General features: G+C 44.1%; 1 protein-coding gene across 2 annotated transcripts in view; it reads right to left on the bottom strand.

Annotated features, from left to right (window-relative positions):
- LOC128732920 (glutamine-dependent NAD(+) synthetase) overlaps nt 1–23,840 on the bottom strand; it is a 251,361-nt gene that overhangs the window by 4,565 nt on the left and 222,956 nt on the right. For both annotated transcript variants that reach the window (XM_053826377.1, XM_053826378.1), the window contains one exon: nt 20,887–21,047. In XM_053826377.1, coding sequence (XP_053682352.1) covers nt 20,887–21,032 — 146 coding nt within the window. In that variant the 5' untranslated portion in view covers nt 21,033–21,047. The remainder of the gene's footprint in view (nt 1–20,886; nt 21,048–23,840) is intronic.

Raw genomic sequence — 23,840 nt, 5'->3', positions numbered from 1 at the left:
CATCGACTACCTCAAACTCATCCGTCGATCAATATACTACTGCCCAAGCGGTGTCGTTCGGCCTCGGTTCCGCTGGCCAGCATGTACTTTGTTTTAGACGTATTTACCTTTAACCCAATCTTGTGTCTGGTGTACTGTTCAGCCACCGCCACAGATGTTCTGCCGATAATATCCACGTCATCGGCAAAGCAGACGAATTGACTAGATTTGTTGAATATCGTGCCCCGCGTGTTGATATCCGCTCGGTTCATAACACCTTGTAGCGCTATGTTGAACAGCAGGCATGAAAGACCATCACCTTGACGAAGCCCTCTATGTGATTCGAATGAACTTGACAATCCACCCGAAATCCGAACACAGCATTGTGTACCATCCATCGTAGATTTAGTCAGTTTGATGAGCTTCCTGGGGAAGCTCTTCTCGTCCATGATTTTCCATTTCACTTGGGTACGAAAGTGACTCCGTTGGCTTCGTACCACACCATGACATCCTTTGAGTAGTGGCATGAAGCTAGATCCGGTCAGAAGATCCTCGCGTTGCTTCAACAGAGGAAGCCGATCTGCCCGTTTATAGTCCCGATAGTCATGAACCATTTGCCGCATGAGCAGATCGCTTGCCAAATATTTCTTTGGAACATCAAACTTGTGCTGGGCGGTGAAGAACAGTAGCCCTGGAAGCTGCCGGAAGTCCGCTTTGCCGTAAGTCTCATCATCCATGATGAGACAATGAGACTTGGGTGTACAGTTTCCGAGCCCTTGTGTTGAGGACGAATAGACTGGGCGCACTGCCTAGCAGCCCCTGTCGATAAGGATGAGTCGCTGAGTAAATGCGATGAGTCGATCTTCGATCTTGATCGAGTGAAAAAGAGGACACCCATGTAAACGTCAGAAATAAAAACAATCGAATTAAGTAGGCTGTTGAACGGCTAGTGAGTCTATAAAATATTTAGCGAGCTATTTAGTGCGGTTTATTAAATAATCAGTGGATAAAAAATTAATCTATATAGATTTTTATCAATTTGTTAGTACTACACACGTAAGTTAAAACAGAAAATTGAATATTCTAGTTAAAACAATTCTAAATCTAAACAGGCTTACAAAAGACAAAGATTGGTTTCCGTATTCGAACAAAGGATTACAAGATTGAACATTGTCACGATTAAAAAACCTATAAAACTGTAAGTAATTTATCTAAAATCGAAATGTCTAACTTACTTGCTAAAATCTAAATATAAAAAAAACTTACACGCAATTTACAAAATTAAAATAGGTATTAATAGTGGATCCGTCTGCAAGAGAAATCGGATTGAACACTATAATTGTAAGTGAATCCTCAGTTTGATTAATAATCGTTTAAAACTTATTCTAAATAAAAAATGTTACCGTTTTGATCAGCTTTAAAAGAGAGATTGCAAGGACTTATAAAATTTCAATTCCGAACATTATCAAAAAATTATAACCTCAAAGGATGGAATCCGCCAAGGAATGTATGTTCTGCGATGCTCCGAATTCCGCATGCGACATGGTACAGTGCGATACATGTGAACTTTGGGCTCACTAATCCTGCGCTGGAGTGACGGAAGCGGTGAAGGATCACGACTGGAATTGTAGAAACTGCACTAAGGAGTTGCAAGTTCCGAAAGTGAAGAAACCGTCGTCCAAGAAAACCGGAAGCCAGAGATCAAAAAGCGACGGAGGATCGGTACAAAAATCGAACATGTCGTTGGAAGTTATGCTGAAAAACTTGGAGATAGAACAACATGCTAAGGAAAGGCAGTTGGAAGAGGAAATGATCTTGCAGGAGAGAAAGATGGAATTAGAGAGCGTTGAAGGAAAAGCGGAGGCAGAAAGAAAAGGAACTTCGTGAAAAGCAGCTGGCACAAGAGCGGGAGATGAAGCAACGACAGCTGAAGGAAGAGCGAAAGATGTACGAAGAACAACTGGCGAAAGAAGCGGTTTTTTGGAGGAACGTAGGAAGATGCGGGAAGAGTTCCAGAAAGCAAAGAAAAATGTCGTCAGGCAGTATTCAAAAGAAGACGAAGCCTTTGGTGATGCGCGAAAAGAACAAAAGGATATGCCTTTCGATAAGAAGGTGGAGTTCTGGTTGAATAAACAAGGAGAAAGTTCGAAGCCAGTTACAAGGAAAAGTTCAAGTGCAGGAGAAAAGTCGTCGAAGGCCGCAGCCAAGAAAGTGCGGCAAGAAGAAGATGAGAAGGAAGAAGTAGAAGTAGAAGACGAATTCGACGAAGAAGAAAGCGAAGAAGATGAAGAAGGAGACGATGAAGAAGAAAGCGAAGATGAGGAATTACTACGTACCGTGCGTGTCGCCAAGCAAGATAGGACGGGGAAGTGTCAAAGTAAGCGGATCGAAATGATAGAGCGAATGCACAAGCAGGGAAGCGGCATATAGCCGCTAGGCAGGCAATCTCGAAACACTTGCCTGTGTTTAAAGGCGAACCGGAAGTCTGGCCAATTTTCGAGTTCACGACGCAGGCCTGCGGTTTTTCTAATCTCGACAACCTCAAACGGTTACAGGATTGTCTGCAGGGGAACGCGCTAGAAGCTGTAAGAAGCAGGTTGGTTCTTCCGGATTTGGTCCCGGATGTCATCGAAGATCTTCGGCGTCTTTTTAACAAGCCTGAAAAACTCCTAAAAACATTACTCGCTAAAGTCCGCAACTCGCAAGCTCCCAGAGCTGACCGGTTGGAAACATTTATCCAATTCGGGCTCACCGTGAAGCAACTGTGTGACCACTTGGAAGCTGCAAAGCTAAGGGAACACCTCCACAATCCAATGCTGGTCCAAGAGTTGATAGAGAAGCTTCCTGCGAACTATAAGTTGGACTGGGTACGCTTTAAGAGAGGGGAAAAAGGCGCGCCTCTCCAAATGTTCACTAATTTTATGAACGACATCGTGTCCGACGTTTCGGAGGTATCGGAGTTCTCGGTTCTAGATTCAAAGGAGTCTCCATCGCCGTCTTCGTTCAATAGAGTTCAACAAAAGAGGAAAGAGTTCGTCAATGTCCATAATACCGATCCCAACATAGTCGACAACTCTCCAGCAGCGAGGGGACCCAAACCGTGTTGGGTCTGCAAAAGAACCATAAACCATAAACTGAGGTTCTGTGACGATTTCAAACAGATGCAAGTGGCTGATCGATTGAAGGTGGTGGAACGAAATAAACTGTGTGCTCTCTGTCTGAACAACCACGGGAAAAGTCGCTGCAATTTCAAACTCCGATGCAACGTTGGAGGTTGCCAAGGCGAACACCATCCGTTGCTGCATCGCGTGGAAGAAGCTGTTCAGTTGTCCAAGGTGGAATGCAATGCGAATGGCCAAAAGCGACAGACCATAATTTTCCGAATGGTTCCAGTTACCGTTTACTTCGGAAATCGCGCGCTGGATACACTAGCTTTCCTCGATGAAGGCTCTTCCACCACACTCGTAGAGGAGTCGGTCGCAAAGCAGTTAGACGCCAAGGGCTTCGCTAAGCCGCTGGTGGTAACGTGGACCGGAAACGTTAAGCGGTACGAGAATACATCCCAGAGAATGGATCTAATGCTATCGGCTAAGGGATCGAACCAAATGCTGCCATTGATGAATGTGCGCACTGTAACGGAGTTGAAGCTGCCGAAACAAAGCCTGCAACGCCAAGAAATGGCCGCTCGTTATCCGCACCTTCGAAATGTGCCTGTGTCAAGCTACGATTACACCGAACCTGGAATAATCATAGGCTTAGATAACCTACATGTATTCACTCCTCTTGAATCGCGCGTGGGTCAATGCGGAGAGCCGATCGCAGTGCGGTCGAAACTGGGATGGATGGTGTACGGACCAGAGCGCCACTCACCGACGGCTGAGACTCGTTTGAATTTCCACTCATTTGATCCGATCTCAAACGAAGGCCTTCACGATCTACTCCGTGAGCAGTAAGTTTTAGACGACACCGATCCGGCTTCCGCAGGGCTGCTTGAGTCGGCAGACAATCAACGAGCACGGAAAATCTTTCAAGCTATTACAGTAAGAGTAGGTGACCGATTTGAAACGGGACTGCTGTGGCGTGACGACGTGCGACGATTTCCTGATGGTTATCCCATGGCCGTTCGGAGAATGAAAGCGTTAGAGAAGAAGCTAGATAAAGATCCAGAACTACCCCGAAATGTGCATCAGCAAATACGTGATTACGTTATCAAGGGCTACGCGTATAAAGCGACGGCTGAGGAGCTAGCGGAACCGAATCGAGCAAAGGTATGGTATCTTCCATTGAACGTTGTGCTAAATCCACGAAAACCGGGGAAGGTACGTCTAGTTTGGGACGCGGCGTCAACCGTAAACGAAGTGTCGCTGAACAGTGAGCTGTTGTCAGGTCCCGATATGCTGCAATCTCTCCCAACGGTGATCAATCGGTTTTCGAGAACGACGCATTGCTTTCGGCGGCGATATACAGGAGATGTATCACCAGATTCGAATCCGATCCGAAGACAAGCCGGCCCAGAGGTTCTTCTTTCGTGCGTGCCCAACTGACGAGCCCGAGGTGTACGTAATGGACGTCGCTACTTTCGGGTCTACCTGCTCTCCGTGTTCAGCTCAATTCATCAAGAACCTGAACGCGTCTGAGTTTGCGGAGGAGTTTCCTGAAGCTGCGGCGGCGGTAGTAAACAATCACTACGTTGATGATTACTACGACAGCGCTGACTCTGTGGAGCAGGCTACCAAGATGGCCAGGGATGTAAAATACATCCACTCTCGCGGCGGGTTCTACATTAGGAATTGGGTATCAAACTCGCCGGAGTTCCTGCAAAACATTGGTGAGTCGTCTCAAAAACCCATTCACTTCAATCGGGATAAAGATACGATGGTCGAACGTGTGCTGGAGATTATTTGGGATCCAACTGAAGACGTATTTCGCTTTTCTACCGCCGTGCGGGATGAATATCAGCCTGTAATCCAGGGAATCGAAAGGCCAACGAAGCGTATAGTATTGAGCTGCGTGATGTCCATGTTCGATCCGCAGGTTCTTCTTTCGCCATTCACTGTGTTCGGAAGGATGCTGATTCAGGATTTGTGGAGGACTGGTTGCGATTGGGACGATCCAGTGGACGATACGTCGTTTGAAAAATGGATGCGATGGTCGAAAGTGCTACCTCAAATTGCCGCAATCAAGGTGCCACGAAGCTACTTCGGGGATGTCAAGTTCGACGACGTCGAGAACGTTCAGCTCCACATCCTAACGGACGCAAGCAAGGGAGCCTACGGTTGTGTCGCCTACCTTCGAGCAAGAGTGAACGGTGATGTAAGGTGTGTTCTAGTGGCAAGTCGGGTGAAAGTAGCACCCCTGAAACCGACCTCCGTTCCGCGACTGGAGTTGCAAGCGGCTGTTCTGGGTGCGAGACTGGCAGCTGTGGTGCGGAAGCATCATTCCTTCAACATAAGTCGACAGTTCTTCTGGACGGACTCGACCACTGTGCTTTCATGGATCAGGTCGGATCAGCGGCGTTATAAAGAGTACGTCGGTCTGCGCATCGGGGAGATCCTGACCTTTAGTAGGCTTCCGGAGTGGCATTGGATCCCCACAAAGTTAAATGTGGCGGATCAACTAACAAAATGGACACGAGATCCAGAAGTGCGCTCCGCCGACATCTGGTTTAACGGCCCGGAGTTCATGTACAACGCAGAAGAAGACTGGCCGAAGCAGAAAATACCGCAAGCGTCAACGAAGGAAGAGTTGCGGGCGCATCTTCTAATTCACGATGTGGCACTCCCAGCTGCCTTGATTGATATCTAGCGAGTGTCAAAATGGACGGTGTTAGTTCGTACGGTAGCGACAGTATTCCGTTTTCTGTCAAACTGTAGAAGAAAGGTGAAGGGATTGCCGCAAGAGACGTTGAGAGCCACACCGGGGCAGGCGAAGATGTTAAAGGCGGTAACGTATCGAGTTGTGAGAGTTTCGTTGCAGCAGTGCGAGTTCGAGAAAGCGGAACGAATACTGATGAAGATGGCGCTGGCCGAGGCGTACGGTACAGAAATAAAGATTCTCCTGAAGAATAGGGAACTACCAGCGGACAAATGGCTACAGGTCGAAAAATCTAGCTTGCTGTACAAGCTAACTCCGCTTATCGAAGACCAGGGATGGCACCTCCTCAGAAGAAAAAAAGAGAAGAGAAAAATTCAAACTGTGCTCAGTCTTCAACGCGATTTATTCTACTCCGTTTCGTTTTAACTGTGCTCTTTCTTGCTGAACGCAGTTGTATGAGCAACCGCACACTGTGCTCCTCATTGAGGAGAATATTAATACACTTTGAATAAGTTGATGCGAAGCGCTGACGTATGAAAACTACGGGTAGTTTTAACATGGGTAGTGCGTTGAGAAAAAACGACGATTGTCAGTAGCGGTCATTGCCATCAGAAAAATATTAATCCATTAATGCAGTTGAATCATGATTCTTACATTTAGTATATTCAGTTGAGTTTGGCTGCCCGTGAACGCAACTGCATCATATGGTTAGGCATGTCACAACGGCAACAGTGCGAAAAATGTTATTTAGATATGGCAACATTTGAATTCCCATACATATGCTTCTTGTCGCGTACCAACAGGAAAGTCCCATTATAAACAAAGGCAATTCTCCGCTAAGATTCAAAATATAACGACTTTTGATTGTCTTGACGCCTCTGAGTCTATAGCTGCTGTACGCGCACCGGTTGTTTTGTTTCCAGGTTTACTGCTGTAGCTACCGAGAGGACCGGGAGCAAAACCGAAAGTTGCTCATTTAAAGAGCGCATTAAGAAATTTTTCTGCACGTCAGTTTTTCTCATTGTGTTTAGTCTGTTTCTCATTGTGTGGATTTACTTCTCATTTCTGAAAGCAGTTCTGCTCATTGTGTGGAACAAAAAAAGTTGCACTTTTTGCACAATGAGTGAGGAAATAACAAGCCTGTCGACGACCAAGGAATCATTCGCTCAGAAGGTCGTTCGGAACATGGTGTTACGGCGAAAATAGTGCAGCATTTCCACGAAAGATTCGGACACGGCTACCGTGAAACGGTGAAAATAGAACTTCGTCAACGCTTCCTGATCCCGAAAGCCGGCGCAATTATCGCAGATGCTGCGAGATCGTGCATATGGTCAAGGTGAACCGAAATCGACCGCAGATTCCTAGGATGGCTTCCTTACCAGTTCAACGGTTGACCCCCCACCTGCGTCCTTTCAGCTACGTTGGTGTCGATTATCTCGGCCCTTTTACGGTATCGTCAGGTCGACGCAGCGATAAACGGTGGATCGTCATCTTCACGTGCTTTGTAGTCCGGGCTATTCATCTGGAGGTCGCTCATTCGTTGACGACGCAATCCTGTCTCATGGCCATCCGTCGTTTCATTAGCTATCGTGGTCCTCCCTTGGAGCTCTTTTCTGATAACGGGACGAACTTTAAGGGAGCTAGCAAGGAGATAGCGACCAAGATTCGGGATATCGACGAAGAGTGTGCAAATGAATTGACGTCAGCACGTACAAAGTGGTCGTTCAACCCTCCAGCCACCCCTCATATGGGCGGGGTCTGGGAGAGGCTTGTCCGGTCCGTAAAAGACGTACTAGTGGCATTGGATGATGGCAGACGATTGACGGATGAAATTCTGCTGACGTCAATCGCAGAAGCAGATGATATCGTCAACTCGAGACCTCTTGTCTACGCACCGCAGGAATCGGATGAAGCTGAAGCGCTCACGCCGAGTCATTTCCTTCGGGGAGTCTCGCCGAATGAACCGTGGCAAGGAGCTCCACCTGTGAACCCGGCGGAAGCACTGAGGGACTCGTATCGTCGATCGCAACAGTTAACGGAAGATATGTGGCGACGATGGATCCGTGAATATGTTCCGTCAGTCAACCAACGTTCTAAATGGTTCGCCGAGGCAAGGAAACTGAAGGCAGGCGATCTTGTATATGTGGTAGAAGGTGGAAAAAGGAAGTGCTGGGTGCGTGGCGTTGTCGAAGAACCAATCATATACAGTGACGGGAGAGTTCGACAGGCATGGATTCGAACAACAAGTGGTATTAGCAAGCGAGCTACAGCGAACCTAGCAGTGCTGGAAATTCAAGATGGTGACGCTGAGCCGGAAGTCGCTTCCGGTACAGGATCAGGGGCCGGGGTATATTGAGGACGAATAGACCGGGCGCACTGCCTAGCCCCTGTCGATAAGGATGAGTCGCTGAGTAAATGCGATGAGTCGATCTTCGATCTTGATCGAGTGAAAAAGAGGAAACCCATGTAAACGTCAGAAATAAAAACAATCGAATTAAGTAGGCTGTTGAACGGCTAGTGAGTCTATAAAATATTTAGCGAGCTATTTAGTGCGGTTTATTAAATAATCAGTGGATAAAAAATTAATCTAGATAGATATTTATCAATTTGCTAGTACTACACACGTAAGTTAAAACAGAAAATTGATTATTCTAGTTAAAACAATTCTAAATCTAAACAGGCTTACAAAAGACAAAGATTGGTTTCCGTAGTCGAACAAAGGATTACAAGATTGAACATTGTCACGATTAAAAAACCTATAAAACTGTAAGTAATCTATCTAAAATCGAAATGTCTATCTTACTTGCTAAAATCTAAATATAAAAAAAACTTACACGTAATTTACAAAATTAAAATAGGTATTACTAGTGTCAGTAAAGGAGTGGATCCGTCTGCAAGAGAAATCGGATTGAACACTATAATTGTAAGTGAATCCTCAGTTTGATTAATAATCGTTTAAAACTTATTCTAAATAAAAAATGTTACCGTTTTGATCAGCTTATAAAATTTCAATTCCGAACACCTTGATTTTCCCACAGTATTTTGACGTTTGTCACGACTTGGAGCTTTCTGCACGCTGTATGTATACAGTTCCTCCCGGTATTTGGCTCTCTGAACGAAAGACTTGGACAGATTCGTTGACTGCACGATTCCTAGTTGTTTTCTGATGTCCCGATGAGAGAGTTCAGAGTTTTCCAGATGCTTGCGCAAAATCAATTCGCGTCGTTGCTTTTCGGGTGACGCTATTTTTTCCAATTTTCGAAAAACTGACAGCGGTCAAAGGACATAGGTCTATTTGAAAAATTACGCGAGAAATGATATTGTCAAGAAGGTCGGCGTTTCATAAAACTACGTCCAAAAAGTCAAGACAAAAGCTGGATTACATGCATGTAAGGTTCAAAACTTCCTAAACCGCGATGAATGCCATAAAACGGTTGTCAAAATCCGCACTAGAAAGTTCTACACGAAGATGTTGACCAGATACAGCTGCTGTGTGATGGATGCAGAAACATACGTCAAAGCTGAATTCCACCTAATCCCAGGACAGGGTACGCCGTCAACAGACTGATTCGAAATGACTTGTTAAATCGAGATCCATATGAATTGTACTTTTGGTAAAATAATGGCACCAACCCTCAGTTGTTTAATTTGCGAACACATTAGCGTATTCAGAAGTATATCTGCCTCCTATTGTTTTCTCTTCCGTATTACTTCGTCATTAAATCTCGGCAGGACAGTATTGCTAGGATCAGCAGGATCGTATTCGTAGCGTTGGCCCCGTGGTTGTCCTGTACTCTGATGACCGACTGCGAGATCTGTCGATTAAGAAGTGTTAAGCCTTAAAGACTTTTAAACCCTAGGCGTTGATAACTCCATCAGTGAGACATTCTGGCAATGCTGAAGTGACTTTTCCATACCATACGGGACTGGTTATAGTCTCCACATACCAGCAACAGATAGGAATTATCATTCCACAACTCCTTGACCGTTGCTATGTGCTCACCTAACACGGTAGCATCCTGACTTTTCTCAGGTGGAATATAAAACGTGCAAAATAGAATTTTCCCGTAGAGTAGTAGCAAAATATTTGCTGCAGATGACTAGCGTTAACAGTTTCTACACTCTACCAAACCGTCAACTACTGCTGTTGAGTCTAGCGAACCGAAAAACCGGTAACTTGTACCAAGGAGTTACTGTGACAGAATACAGTCGTCAAGACTGGTTTCTTAACTCCGCCTGCAAATGACGGGTCTCAGTAGAAGCATGTTCATTAGAGTGTCCCAAAATAGCACTATGTCAGAAAACCCGGGGGCTCACCCCTCAAATGATAGCTTAGGGTGTCACAACAAAACTTTTATATGACGTCAACTTTGGTTGACGCGATTTAGGGGTCGCACATTTGAGTTTTATGAAAAAATGACATTTTTCAGGAGTAGATTCAAAAAAATATTTTTAGAAATGTTAAAGTAGGTGAAACAAGGTACCCTACTATTTTTTTCACAATCATTGAGATCTGATACATTCATAAAAAAGTTATGGTGGCATGTCTGGAGTCATATTTGGTTACAAAAATTTATTGAATAAGGCAAAAATTTAAAATTTTCGAACTTCCATTTAAATAAACGTCAAAACAGGGTATCGAACGGTGTGTCAGAGTAATGAGGCTACACTGTATTGATAGGAAATTTTATGACGAACAACTTTGCCGAAGAAAGTATGGACGTATGTTCAAATCTCACTGAGGTATCCACGTTTTTCTGAAGGCGGAACAAAACATATTTTCGCAATTTTTAAATTTTAGCAGTTCCACGTGAAAAAGGTAAATGATAAAACTTTAACTATTTATTCTAAACGTTATTTACGTGTTTGATGGAATGAAAAAAATGTGCACCTTCCACAGAATTTAACACCATTTAGGCTCAAGAATCACTTTTAAAAAGGGCGTATTTATTTTATTAGGTACTATGTTTGAAAAATCGTATCTCCCGAAACTAGGGTTGCTCCAAAATGATGCCTAAGCGAGAGTTGTAGAAAATTGATTTTTAAACCTGAAAAAATAAACACTGAAATTTTTTTAACCATTTTTGTACAATCAGTAGGTAGTAGAATAAGCAAGATGAATGCGGACAAATTGAAGGGTAATACTTATTCTAGTTGCTAACAATTTCATAGCTTGGTAATATATCAGCATCTTTGGCTCGAGCAGCACGTTCCTCATAACACGGTAATATAACACGGATAACATATGAAAAGGGAAAGTTTAAAATAAAATAAAGTATATTAAACTTTTTTTTAAATATCTTAAATACGGCTGCATTTAAAAGCTAATTATTATTTTGAACACGGTGGATAAGAAGTTGTTCTTTAAATTCAAATTACATATATGCATAACGAGAAATATAAGAATAATAATAAGAAACATAATAATAATCTCAGGTTACAAAATATTCATAAAAGCCGTTGTTCTACAAAATCCTTTGATAAATATTACACCATTTCAGAAAAAGTCTCAAAATGCATCAAATCACCACTATTTCTCAAAAAAAAAATTCGAAGTTCCTGTATATCTTAATTTTACATTTATTCCTGACTTTAGAACATAGTGGAATTTTTTTCAGTGTTTATTTTTTCATGTCTAAAACTCAATTATCAACAACTCACGCTTAGGCATCATTTTGGAGCAAACCCAGTTTCGGGAGATACGATTTTTCAAACATAATACCTAAAAAATAAATAAGCCCTTTTTAAAAGTGATTCTTGAGTCTAAATGGTGTCAAATTCTTTGGAAGGTGCATATTTCCTCTTATAAAAAACGAAAGTGACGATTAGAATAAATAGTTAAAGTTTTATCATTTACCTTTTTCACGTGGAACTGCTAAAATTTAAAAATTGCGAAAATATGTTTTGTTCCGCCTTCAGAAAAACGTGGATACCTCAGCGAGATTTGAACATATGTCCATACTTTCTTCGGCAAAGTTGTTCGTCATAAAATTTCCTATCAATACAGTGTAGCCTCATTACTCTGAGACACCGTTAGATACCCTGTTTTGACGTTTATTTAAATGGAAAATCGAAAATTTTAAATTTTTGCCGAATTCAATAAATTTTTGTAACCAAATATGACTCCAGACATGCCACCATAACTTTTTTATGATTGTATCAGATCTCAATGATTGTGAAAAAAATAGTAGGGTACCTTGTTGCACCTACTTTAACATTTCTAAAAATATTTTTTTGAATCTACTCCTGAAAAATGTCATTTTTTCATAAAACTCAAATGTGCGACCCCTAAATCGCGTCAACCAAAGTTGACGTCATATAAAAGTTTTGTTGTGACACCCTAAGCTATCATTTGAGGGGTGAGCCCCCGGGTTTTCTGACATAGTGATATTTTGGGACACTCTAATGTTCATGAACCTGAAAATACTGAGAACCAGAGTAGAGGGTCCAAAGCCCCTCTCAGCCGCAAACGAAGCCTGTGGAGTACCAGGGCGCCCCCCATAGTAATCTGCCCTTACCGCATCATGAGGGGCTCTGATACCGGAAACGGCAACTGGGTCTCGGATAGGTCCAGGACGGCGGCTATATGGATGACAAACAGGTTCCCGGTTCAAGAGGTTGTGTCAACCGCAGACGAGGGATTTGCGGTTGACAAAGTGGGTGAAGTGTTCTACTGCAGCTGTTATGTTCCGCCGAGATGGTCTATCGAGCAGTTTACGCGGATGGTAGACCGAGTATCAGTTGTGCTGACTAGTCTAAGGCCGGTGGTTGTGGCGGGAGACTTTAACGCTTGAGCGGTAGAGTGGGGAAGTCGTCGCACGAACCATAGGGGTCGGATTCTGCTTGAGGTTCTGACAAAGCTCAATGTAGATCTGGCCAACGTCGGCACCACAAGTACCTTCAGTAGGAACGGTGCGGAGTCTATTATCGACGTGACATTCGGCAGTCCTGGTCTGATAGGAGACTGGAGGGTAGACAATGGTTACACTCACAGTAACCATCAGGCGGTCCGTTATGGTGTCGGTCAGATAACAAGGCGGCAGGCAGGAGTAGAACCAACACTCCAACCATCCGTGGATGGAAGACATCATACTTCGATCACGAAGTGTTTGTGGAAGCTATCCGAGAGATCCTTCCTCTCAGCCGAACATCCAAAGTAACATGAGCGACGGCGGTTTAGAGTTCGGGGAGGAAGCGACGGTTACGAACGAGGAACTCATTGAGATCGCTAAATCCCTAAAGGTGAGCAAGGCACCGGGACCAGACGGAATCGCGAATTTGGCCATTAAAGCGGTTATTTTGGAGGCTCCTGAATTATTGGGGGCAGTAATGAGTAGATGCCTGGAAGATGGCCACTTCCCGGACAGATGGAAGCGACAGAACCCGGTCCTATTGCCGAAGCCGGGAAAACCTCCGGGTGTCCCCTCGTCATATAGGCCGATCTGTCTGCTCGATACTGCAGGCAAGGTGCTGGAGAGGGTTATCTCTAACAGACCCGTACAGTACACGGAGCGTACGAAAGGTCTGTCAACTAACCAATTCGGCTTCCGTAAAGGCAAATCTACGGTGGATGCAATCTTGTGTGTCACTAAGACAGCCGAGGCGGCAATCCAGCGTAAGAGGACGGGTATCCGCTATTGCGCAGTTATCACGCTCGAAGTGCGACGTGTGAAATGCGTTTAATAGCGCTAGTTGGGACTCCATAGCCAATTCGCTTCGGAATGTCCAAGTGCCGGTGTCGCTGTACAGGTTTCTGAAAAAATATTTCCTGAATCGTGTGCTATGCTACAAAACGGAGGATAGTCAGAAGTGCGTTCCAATCCCGCAGGGGTTCCGCAAGGATCCATACTGGGTCCGGTGTTGTGGAACGTCATGTATGACGAGGTGTTGAAGCTAAAGTTCCCTGTAGGGGTGGTGATTGTCGACTTTGCGGATGACATCACCTTGGAAGTCTACGGTGAATCTATCAGAGAGGTTGAGTTGACGGCTGCCCACTCTATAAGCATTGTGGAAGATTGGATGCGTTCCAGAAAACTGGAGCTAGTGCATCACAAAACGGAGGTTATCATGGTGAACAACCGCAAGTCGGTGCAGTAAGCAAAGATCAGCGTCGGGGACTGCACTATTTCGTCAACGCGGTCCTTAAAACTCCTGGGAGTCAAGGTCAACGATAAGCTCAAGTTCGGGAGCCACGTCGACTGTGCCTGCAAGAAGGCTTCCACAGCTATTTCGGCATTGTCTCGTATGATGTCTAATAGCTCTGCGGTATATGGCAGCAAGCGAAGCTATTAGCCAACGTGGTCCAGTCCATACTCAGGTATGGCGGGCCGATGTGGTCATCGGCATTAGGTACCAAAAGCTATCTAGCCAAGCTGGAAAGCACCTATCGTCTCATGTGCATGAGAGTGGCGGGTGCATATCGCACAGTTTCACATGACGCAATCTGCGTCTTAGCGGGTGTCTATTGGCATCATCATCAGCGAGGACGTAGAGTGCTTCAACCAACGTGGAATTAGAGGCATACGGTGTACCACAAGATCGGCCCTCGTTTCGCGGGTGCGAGAAGCAACATGATGGCAGTGAGCGGATATGACATTACTTCGGATAACTTAGTCCAAAGGATATGTTCTAGCTCGGACGTCTGGGGAGCGGTCAATGCGGCTGTTACCCAGATTGTACTTGAACTACAAAACCGCTGGAGAGCCGATCAACGGTGAATCAATACTGATAGTACCGTCATCCGGGCCGAGGTTGTGCCAAAAAAGCATATATTTTTGTTCTTTAGCTCAGTACACACACAATTTAGGAACTAAGTTGATTTCAAACCTGACAAGATATACTAAATTGTTCAATTAACAACTACCGTAGAGATGGTTTAGTTACAATGAAACCTAATTTTACTGGAAGTGCATGAACTTTGGTACAACCTCACCCCTTCTAGGGGGTGACATTGTGCCAAAAACATAAAGTTAGGCTAAAAACCTAAACAGTGAACCTTAGCATGTTTATAACCAATACACATGAATATCAGTATAAAGTAGTTCATATGGGGTCGTCCATGAACTAAGTGGACTATTAAGGGCAGGGGGTCGGCCAAAAACAACGCATCATACAAAAAGTATGAACGAAAATAACCCGGAGAGGTCTGAAATAACTAAAAATGAGTTCGTAGTCAATGGACAGCCTTTATATAGCCAATAGCGTTTCTAGGGTTAACAAGGGGGAGATATATGAAGGGGTGTATCCTAAGAGGGCATACCTATTTGATCATTTAACAAAAGTAACCATTACTTCGTTCGAGAACCCGCGGTCGCGGAACGTGTGGCCTATCCCACCGCCCTCCCCCTCCTTAAAACTGGCAGTTTATACTCGGTATAATATATTCGTCTTATATTAGAGTGTTTATTCAAAGTATGTATCTGAAATTTCCAGAGAAAAAGTAAAAATTAGTTTAAATTATTTAGCAGACCTATGATGCTGTTTGCTCCAAAATGGATGATGCAATCTAATCTATCAAAATATTGTGCTCAATAGTAAAGAATGTGAGAGTGCTGGTGTATACTGACGTATTTTTGTTGTGTATGTGAAATCCACAAATTGAATCGATCATTATGGCTTGGCACAATCTGACCCCCGTGAAGCTCGAAAAGTACAAAGTTTCGAAAAATATTATTTTCGTAATCAAAACTTATCCAACGCATAGTAGCTTTTCAATACATTGTAAATGATTAGTTTATATACCTTCAAAATAGCAAGTTGATGCGATTTCTTGTTTGGGTTGGTTTATGCGGGACATTTTTTACAAGCGTTATTTCCGAGTATTTTTGATCGCGTGAAACCCTGTTTAGGCTAAATAGTTTGTTAATATTATCTGTGTTCCATTCTAAGCTATGAATAAATATGTTATGTTCATCATCATTTTGAATTTAGGTCACTAGTTTCTATAGATATAATAAATTTTCACAAATAAACATTTTTGGTTTTTGGCATAATCTCACCCCCGTGGCACAATCTCACCCCGGATGGCGGTATTGCAAATTAAAAATATTTTATAACCAATATATGCGAAAAACATGCCTAGTTAATGCCGTTTTTGTGATGAATCATCGAGTATGACAGTATATCAATTAGATAGACTGTATTTATTATGAAATTTGCATACCGACTAGCGGTAAAAGCTTAAGAAAAAACCGTGATTTCTTACATGTGGAATGAGATCGCGGATAATCGTTTGATTTTATTGGATGTGGCTATGTTTGATGCTTTTATATTCTACACAATTATGAATTAGCTTGTTTTACACCAAAATAAAATGCGCGTTCATAATTTTACCAAATAGTTTCCGCGTTTTTAAACAATTAATAGCATGGGCCATTCTACCCCCCCGGTGCGTTCTGGACAGTCTTCCCCTACGTTGATGTGACTGCGGTAGAAAAAAGGATCGGTCGAAGCCCTGCTAGCAAGTGATAATGGAAAACATGAAGGGTGCATCGACTCCGCAGGAAACTTGCCCACGAAAGCTAAGAGCCGCCTGATGAATGAGTAATGAAAACTTTTTTAGAATGGAGGGGAAAGAGCGGAAGGTGAGAGGGGGGGTTATTGGTAGTTCGTACGCGCAGTATCTTGTAAGTCGCAAGGGCCTGCATAATGTCGTCGTCCTGCCAGTAAAAAGTAAAAACAAGTTAGATTAAATTTCTCGGTCAGTGGTTTCTACAGTAGACGGAGGAAGAGGCTCGATTTGTATCTATAAATAACCCAACCAGATACGTCGCTACCTTAATAAGGGGATTGTGCAGTCTCCTTTTGTCCAGCGCCTCCATGGTTCAAAGGTGTATGAGTACCAGCGAGCCACATGCCCTGGCGGGTGTTGTGGGTTCGAATTCGGTTATAATCTCAGATTATAGCTTGGTTCGACCCATGCATCTTCCAACATTGGACAAAAGGTAGGAGTCACAACGACTACTTGTTAAGTGTAACTACCAATAATATATGTATATGTAATATATGATATGTTTAGAAACTCGTTGTTCTATGACGTACGTTCACGAAAGTTGCTCCACCTGAGAATAACTTTTAAAAGACGGCAAATTACTTATATTTTTCCAAAAAATTAAAAAAAATCAAAAATGTTATATCCCCTTAAGCATTAGCTCACACAATTTTGTAGGTGAAAGCTTTTAGTAAAAAGACTATCTAAAATCGGTCGCTAGACCAGAAAAGAATAAAAGTTGAGCAACGTGAGTTGAATTGTGTGTAATTAACACTTCATATTCCAATAGTTGGGGTATGAAATGGAGACAGTTACCAGGAAGGAGCGTCAAACATAGCTCTGGCTCTCTCAAGCTCCCACCTGACGCCTCCACGCAGATCTAAATCAAATGATGACGGTCGATGGCCTTACCCGGAAATGCTTCATGTACTTACTGAAGCAGCTAAGCTAGGAGGTGCGAACTAGAGCGCCTGTTTTCCAGGTGAGGGGTGGCTCACACAGCGTCTGTCTCGTAACGGGCGGCTGAATATGAAATGCTGTATCCCGCAAGCTATACCTAAGATGGCAGACCCATCAGCAGGATGTAGGTATCGCGACCCCGGTGAGGTAGTACACCGAAAACTCAATTACCACGAACAACGAAGAAAGAAATTCAGGACGAAACAATCGGTATAAGGCACGGCAAGGGGCAAGGAAACGATCAAGGGATAACGATTGAAAACTTGATACCTGGAATGTCCGAACTCTCCATGAACCGACACGGGCAGCTCGAGAGCTGCATCAACTCGGAGTGGAGATCGCTGCTATTCAGGAAGTTCGGTGGCCAAATTCCGGAGAAAGGGAGTTCCGTGCAGTAGACCCTATTGCAGGCACTTCTTTCAAGTACCACATCTACTACAGTGGCGGTAAGAAAGCAGAACATGGAGTCGGTTTCGTAGTGTTGGGAAAACAAAAGCAACGAGTTATCCGGTGGAGGCCCGTAGATGGCCGTATATGCGTGTTGAGGATTAAGGGCAAATTCTTCCACTACAGCCTAATCAACTTATACGCACCGACAAATGATAAATGCGATGATGCTAAGGACGAGTTTTACGACAGGCTTAAGAGGACCTATGGAGAATGCCCAAAACACGACGTGAAAGTCAGCATCGGAGATGCAAACGCGCAGATCGGGAGGGAGCAATTCTTCCGTCCAGTTATTGGCAGACATAACCTTCATCTGTCGACCAATGATACCGGTCTAAGGTTCATAAATTTTGCCGTGGCCAGAGGAATGGTCATCTATAGCACATACTTTCCACGTTTGAATATTCGGAAATACACCTGGAGGCATCCAAATGGAGACTCTAGCTCTCATATCGATCATGTCTTGATTGACGGTCGACACTTTTCGGATGTTATCGATGTACGGTCTTTTCGGGGACCAAATATCGAATCTGACCACTATCTCGTAGTGAGTAAGATTCGCGCAAGGCTGTCGAACACGGCGAAAGCTCGTACTGAGAGGACGCTGCTTTTCAACATCCAGCGGTTAACGGCAGTCGGTGTAGCAGTGGAGTACGCCAGGAAGCTTGATCAACGAATCGCAGAACAGCAGGTAGAAGAAGAAGATATAAATGGGCTGTGGAGGAACATCCATGGGGCCATCGAAACAGCTGCGAGAGAGGTGGTAGGCACGACGCGTGGAAGACAGCGTAACAGCTGGTTTGATGCCGAATGCCAGAGAGTGACAGATGAAAAGAACCAGACCAGGAGTCGCATGCTCACTGTGGCAACGCGTCAAAACAGAGAGAGAGATACAGAGAGACTAGAGCTGCGGAAAAAAGAATCCATCGTCTAAAGAAACGCGGGTATGAGGAGCACGTGCTCGCTGGCGCAGAGGAGCGATACGCCAGTAACGACACACGGAGTTTCTATAAAACGGTGAGATGCAGGAATTTTGCCACGCCTGTGATGTGCAATGATAGTGCTGGCAACCTGCTTAACGACAAAACGGCGGTAGCAGCCAGGTGGAAGGAGCACTTTCAGACACTGTTGAATGGATAGGTAAATGCGGAGATCAGCAAGGACAGGATAGAAATTGTAAGCGATGGTCAAGCTGCGGAGCCACCAACACAGGAGGAGGTTAAGAAGGCAATTAGTGAGCTGAAAAACGGTAAGGCTGCTGGGAAGGACGGTATCCCGGCTGACTTCTAAAAGCGGGGAGCGAGCGGCTGTACGAAGCAATCCACCGGATCATTGTCAGGATCTGGGAGGAAGAACAAATGCCGGAGGAGTGGTTGGATGGCCTCATTTGCTCAATTTTTAAAAAGGGACATCGACTGGAGTGTAAAAACTATCGAGGAATTACATTGCTCAATTCTGCCTACAAGGTGCTTTCCCGTATCCTGTTCTGCAGACTGAGACCGTTAGCGGAGTTCTTCGTCGGCGAGTACCAAGCTGGTTTTCGTGAGGGTCGCTCCACGACGGCTCAGATGTTTACCCTGCGTCAGTTGCTAGACAAGTTCCGGGAGTACAACTTGCAGACACACCATCTGTTTGTGGACTTTAAAGCGGCGTACGATTCAGTTAAACGAAATGAGCTGTGGCAGATAATGCTAGAACATGGTTTTCCGACGAAACTAGTTACGCTGATTCGTGCGACGCTGGACGGATCCAAATCATGCGTTAGAATAGCGGGTGAGACCTCAGCTGCTTTCATGACGTTGGATGGACTGAAGCAAGGGGATGCACTCTCTAACCTGCTTTTCAACATTGCCTTGGAAGGTGCATTACGAAAGGCAAACGTGGAAAGGAATGGAACTATCATCACGAAATATCACATGCTTCTTGGTTTTGCGGATGACGTCGATATCATCGGAATCAACCGTAGAGCAGTGGAAGAGCCCTTCAGGCCCTTTAAAAGGGAAGCTGCGAAATTGGGACTTACCGTTAATACCGCCAAAACGAAGTACATGGTTGCTGGTAGGGAACGTGGGAGCTCAAGTGGTGTTGGTGCCGAGGTGGAGTTAGATGGGGAACGATATGAAGTAGTGGAGGAATTTATATACCTTGGTACACTCATGACATATGACAACGATGTAAGCCGCGAAGTGAAACGACGAGCTGCAGCCGCGAATCGGGCTTTCTACGGAATACGTAGCCAGCTGAAGTCCGTAGTTTGCAAATTCGCACAAAACTGGCGCTCTACAGAACACTAATCCTCCCGGTGGCCCTTTACGGACACGAATCATGGGCGCTAAAGGAAGCTGATCGACGAGTGCTTGGGGTTTTGAGCGTAAAATTCTGCGATCTATACTTGGTGGCAAAATGGAAAATGTAGTGTGACGCAGACGCATAAATCACAAGCAGTACCAAGTATACAAATATGCTGATATAGTGAAGGTAGTGCAATGTGGCAGGCTGCGGTGGGCTGGACATGTGGCCAGAATGCCCGATGAAAAAGTAGCCAAAACTATTTTCAGTAGAGAACCAGGAAGAGGCCGTAAACTCCAAGGCAGACCCCGCACCCGGTGGGTTTGTGCTGTAGAAGACGATGCACGTTCAGCTGGTGTTCGTGGGGATTGGAGAACGGCAGCCCAGGACCTGAAAATTGCGAAGAACGCAACGTTCTTAAACGGATATTTATAACATCTTGATTTTAATTACATTTTTTTCGAAAAATCTTTGAGTGTATATTATTTTCACGCTTAGAAGTCAATTTTCTACAACTCTTCCTCAGACATAATTTCGAGCAATCAATAGTTTTCGAGACACGATTTTTCCAACACCCATGAAAATAAATACGGCCTTTTAATAAATGAGTCGTGAATCAAAATGGTATCAAAATCTATGGTGCATATTTCCTCCTACGAAACACGTTGGTAAAGTTTCATCCGAATCAGAAAGGTTCATTTCAGGTTACAGCTTTTTTAGAACGGTTTCGCGTGGATAAACCTCTCTCGTGAATCCTGAAATGCTCCACAAAGTACCACGTGCACCCACTGCGTTATAAATCAATGGACTAACATGGTGTTCTACCACATGTGCTAGGCGCTAGTACTTCAGCGATGCCAGCGAACGAACTTGTAATTATGTAACAGCTTGCATAAATGGATACTAACCATATTTCCAGCTCCGGCCCAGTTCGATAGGTCGCGCCTAGCTCCCGTGCCTCCACGATCGACTCCATTATTCTCGACATATTGCCCTCGAAGTCCAGTGCCCATTGATTCAGCGTGGCAACGGCGACCGTCACTTTGCGACCCATTTTGCGTCGTTTTGGCTGAAATTAAAACAGAACAGAAACAGAATCGTTACATAGAACCTATGCGATAAAGTTGAGTGAAAAAACTGTACTTGTGAATTTATTACTAGCACAACAACTAGGTAGAGAACGAGTCCTCCAACAAAAAGTGATAACTCTTCTAGCCACTTGTTTTTATTTTCGAACCCTTTAGGAAACTTCAAGGTTCCACTCGTAAGACACTAAGCGAAGAAATCAAAAAGAACGGCAAATACTAACAACCATTTTGCAGCTGCTTTGTCCAGTTTGTTGCTCCTACAAACTGCGGTTAGGCACAAACTTGCGGTTGATTTACTACCACTGGTGTTGTTAAGCTGTGAAAAAGTTGCCACCACTGCTGCTGTTGCTGTTGCTGTTGCTGCTGCCGGATATCAACCGAACCCCGCAGCCTGAGGCCCTAGCTGGCAGCCGGCGGCAAAAACTACTTGCCTTATGGAAGTGTACCGAAAAGTGGTTGCAAACTATCGACGAAACTTTTTCGCTTTCCCGCACTTTGTATGGCGAATGTTTCCATTGGCAACGGATGGCCGCTGACTTTAATGGGTGTTTTTGAGCTTTGGGCTGTGTCGTCGGTCGAATACAACGCAACGGCTGTGCCGGCGAGCAAACGAACGAGTGTCGGAATGTATTCACAACCAAGAAACGCTGCTGCTGGCAGGCAGTCAGCGGGAAGGGTTACTGAACCGACTGACTGAATGAGATATGTACTGAAAGGAGTTTTAAGAACGGTGATAACATTAAATTCAGCGGTATTCGACAGATTTTTTATATCAAATGAATGGGCTATTTAACACCCATTTCGCAGTTTTAAATATATTCAAGCGCACAGTTATTGCCACGGTATTTTTGGTTCGTGAAGGGATTTAAATGGAGAGTGATATATTCGAAATTATAGTATAGCTCCGATAATGGCCACGTGAAGCAATTCTGTTGGACGGGCCGCTTATATCAGATGTTGCTCTCGACAGGCGGCTTTGTAACAGAATCAAATGTAAATAATTCAAATCAAAGTGGGATAGAAAACCAAATCATAGTTGGATATGGATAGGAAATTGGAAGCAAGGGTAGATGTACCAAATATGGTGGATATATGACATCTATTACGACAAATTTACATATAAATATCCAATTATAACCTAAAAATAAAAAATAAGAAAACTTATCCAATTTAATTCTACTATGTGTATTTTATTCAATGACAGATACGTATTTCGCCTACGACTTGCAGGCTTCCTCAGTGTCTGTTTTCGAACTACGAAAACAGACACTGAGGAAGCCTGCAAGTCGTAGGCGAAATACGTATCTGTCATTGAATAAAATACACATAGTAGAATTAAATTGGATAAGTTTTCTTATTTTTTATTTTTAGGTTTCGTATTCTACTAAGACGCTCCAAAAACTTCAGTCAATCCAATTATAACTTAAAACGTATAATACCTATAAATTTTCTAGTAATCTGAGATCAGTAGAAAATGAATCAGTCTTCAGTTTTAAAGATTTTTCTATTAAAAGTTTCAAAAATATGATTTGAAAATATCATTGCAATGTACTAATCATGGTAGTAGTGTTTCTGGCATACCGTTATATATGTGTACCAATTATAGAAATATACTGGAACACCAAAGACTAATTTGTAATAATCAATTGATAATTTAAAATAGATTCAAAATGAACAACGAAAAATATATCACGACGTTTATTTATTTAAATTCTATTTTTTTAAATAATTAGAAACGGTTAGTATCTTTTATATATATAAGAGCCTTGTCTGTAGCCAAACCGAGGGGCGCGATATGTATTTTCGTGGTAATAATCGCCCACATTATAGCATATTCGGAGCGGAATATTCGGCATCGACCTAGGCGACGGAATAAGGACGACGAATGGAGACTCGGGACTTGGAACTGCAGATCGCTAAATTTCGCAGGTTGCGAACGGGTGCTGATTGAACAGCTGGAACCCCGCAAACTCGGCATCGTAGCTCTGCAGGAAATCTGTCGCAACGGAGAGAAGGTGTGGAAGATCCGTGGCGGAAATGCCCAGTTTTACCAGAGCGGTGGCGCTACCAACGAACTGGGAACGAGCTTTGTAGTGCTGGGCGGAATGCAGGATCGCGTGATAGATTGGAAGGCGATCAACGAGAGAATGTGTGTATTGAGGATAAAGGGTCGTTTCTTCAATTATAGCATCATTAACGTGCACTGCCCGCACGAAGGTAGACCCGACGATGAGAAAGAAGCGTTCTACGCGAGGCTGGAGGCAACGTACGACAGCTGCTCGTCACGGGACATCAAGATCGTCATCGGGGATATGAACGCCCAGGTCGGTAGGGAAGAGATGTATAGACCGGTGGTAGGACCCCATAGCCTGCACACCGACACAAACGATAACGGCCAACGATGTATAAACTTCGCAGCTTCCCGAGGCCTGGTGATCCGAAGCACCTTTTTCCCGCGCAAGGATATCCACAAAGCCACCTGAAGATCACCTGACCAACGTACAATGAACCAAATTGACCACGTTCTCATAGAGGGCCGGTTCTTCTCTAACATCACGAACGTACGCTCCCGTCGGGGTGCGGATATTGATTCTGACCATTACCTAGTAGCAGTACATGTGCGCTCAAAGCTGTCCACCGTATACCGGACACGTCAAAGCCGCCCTCCTCGGCTGAACATCAGGCAGCTAGATAACCCACAAGCTGCCGAGAACTACGCGCGAGTGCTGAATGAGGCACTGCCTTCTTCCGAGGAGTTAGGTGCTTCAAACCTC

The sequence above is a fragment of the Sabethes cyaneus genome, chromosome 1, assembly GCF_943734655.1.
Source record: "Sabethes cyaneus chromosome 1, idSabCyanKW18_F2, whole genome shotgun sequence".
Taxonomy (NCBI): Eukaryota; Metazoa; Arthropoda; class Insecta; order Diptera; family Culicidae; genus Sabethes; species Sabethes cyaneus.
This window is presented reverse-complemented; position numbering and strand designations above follow the sequence as displayed.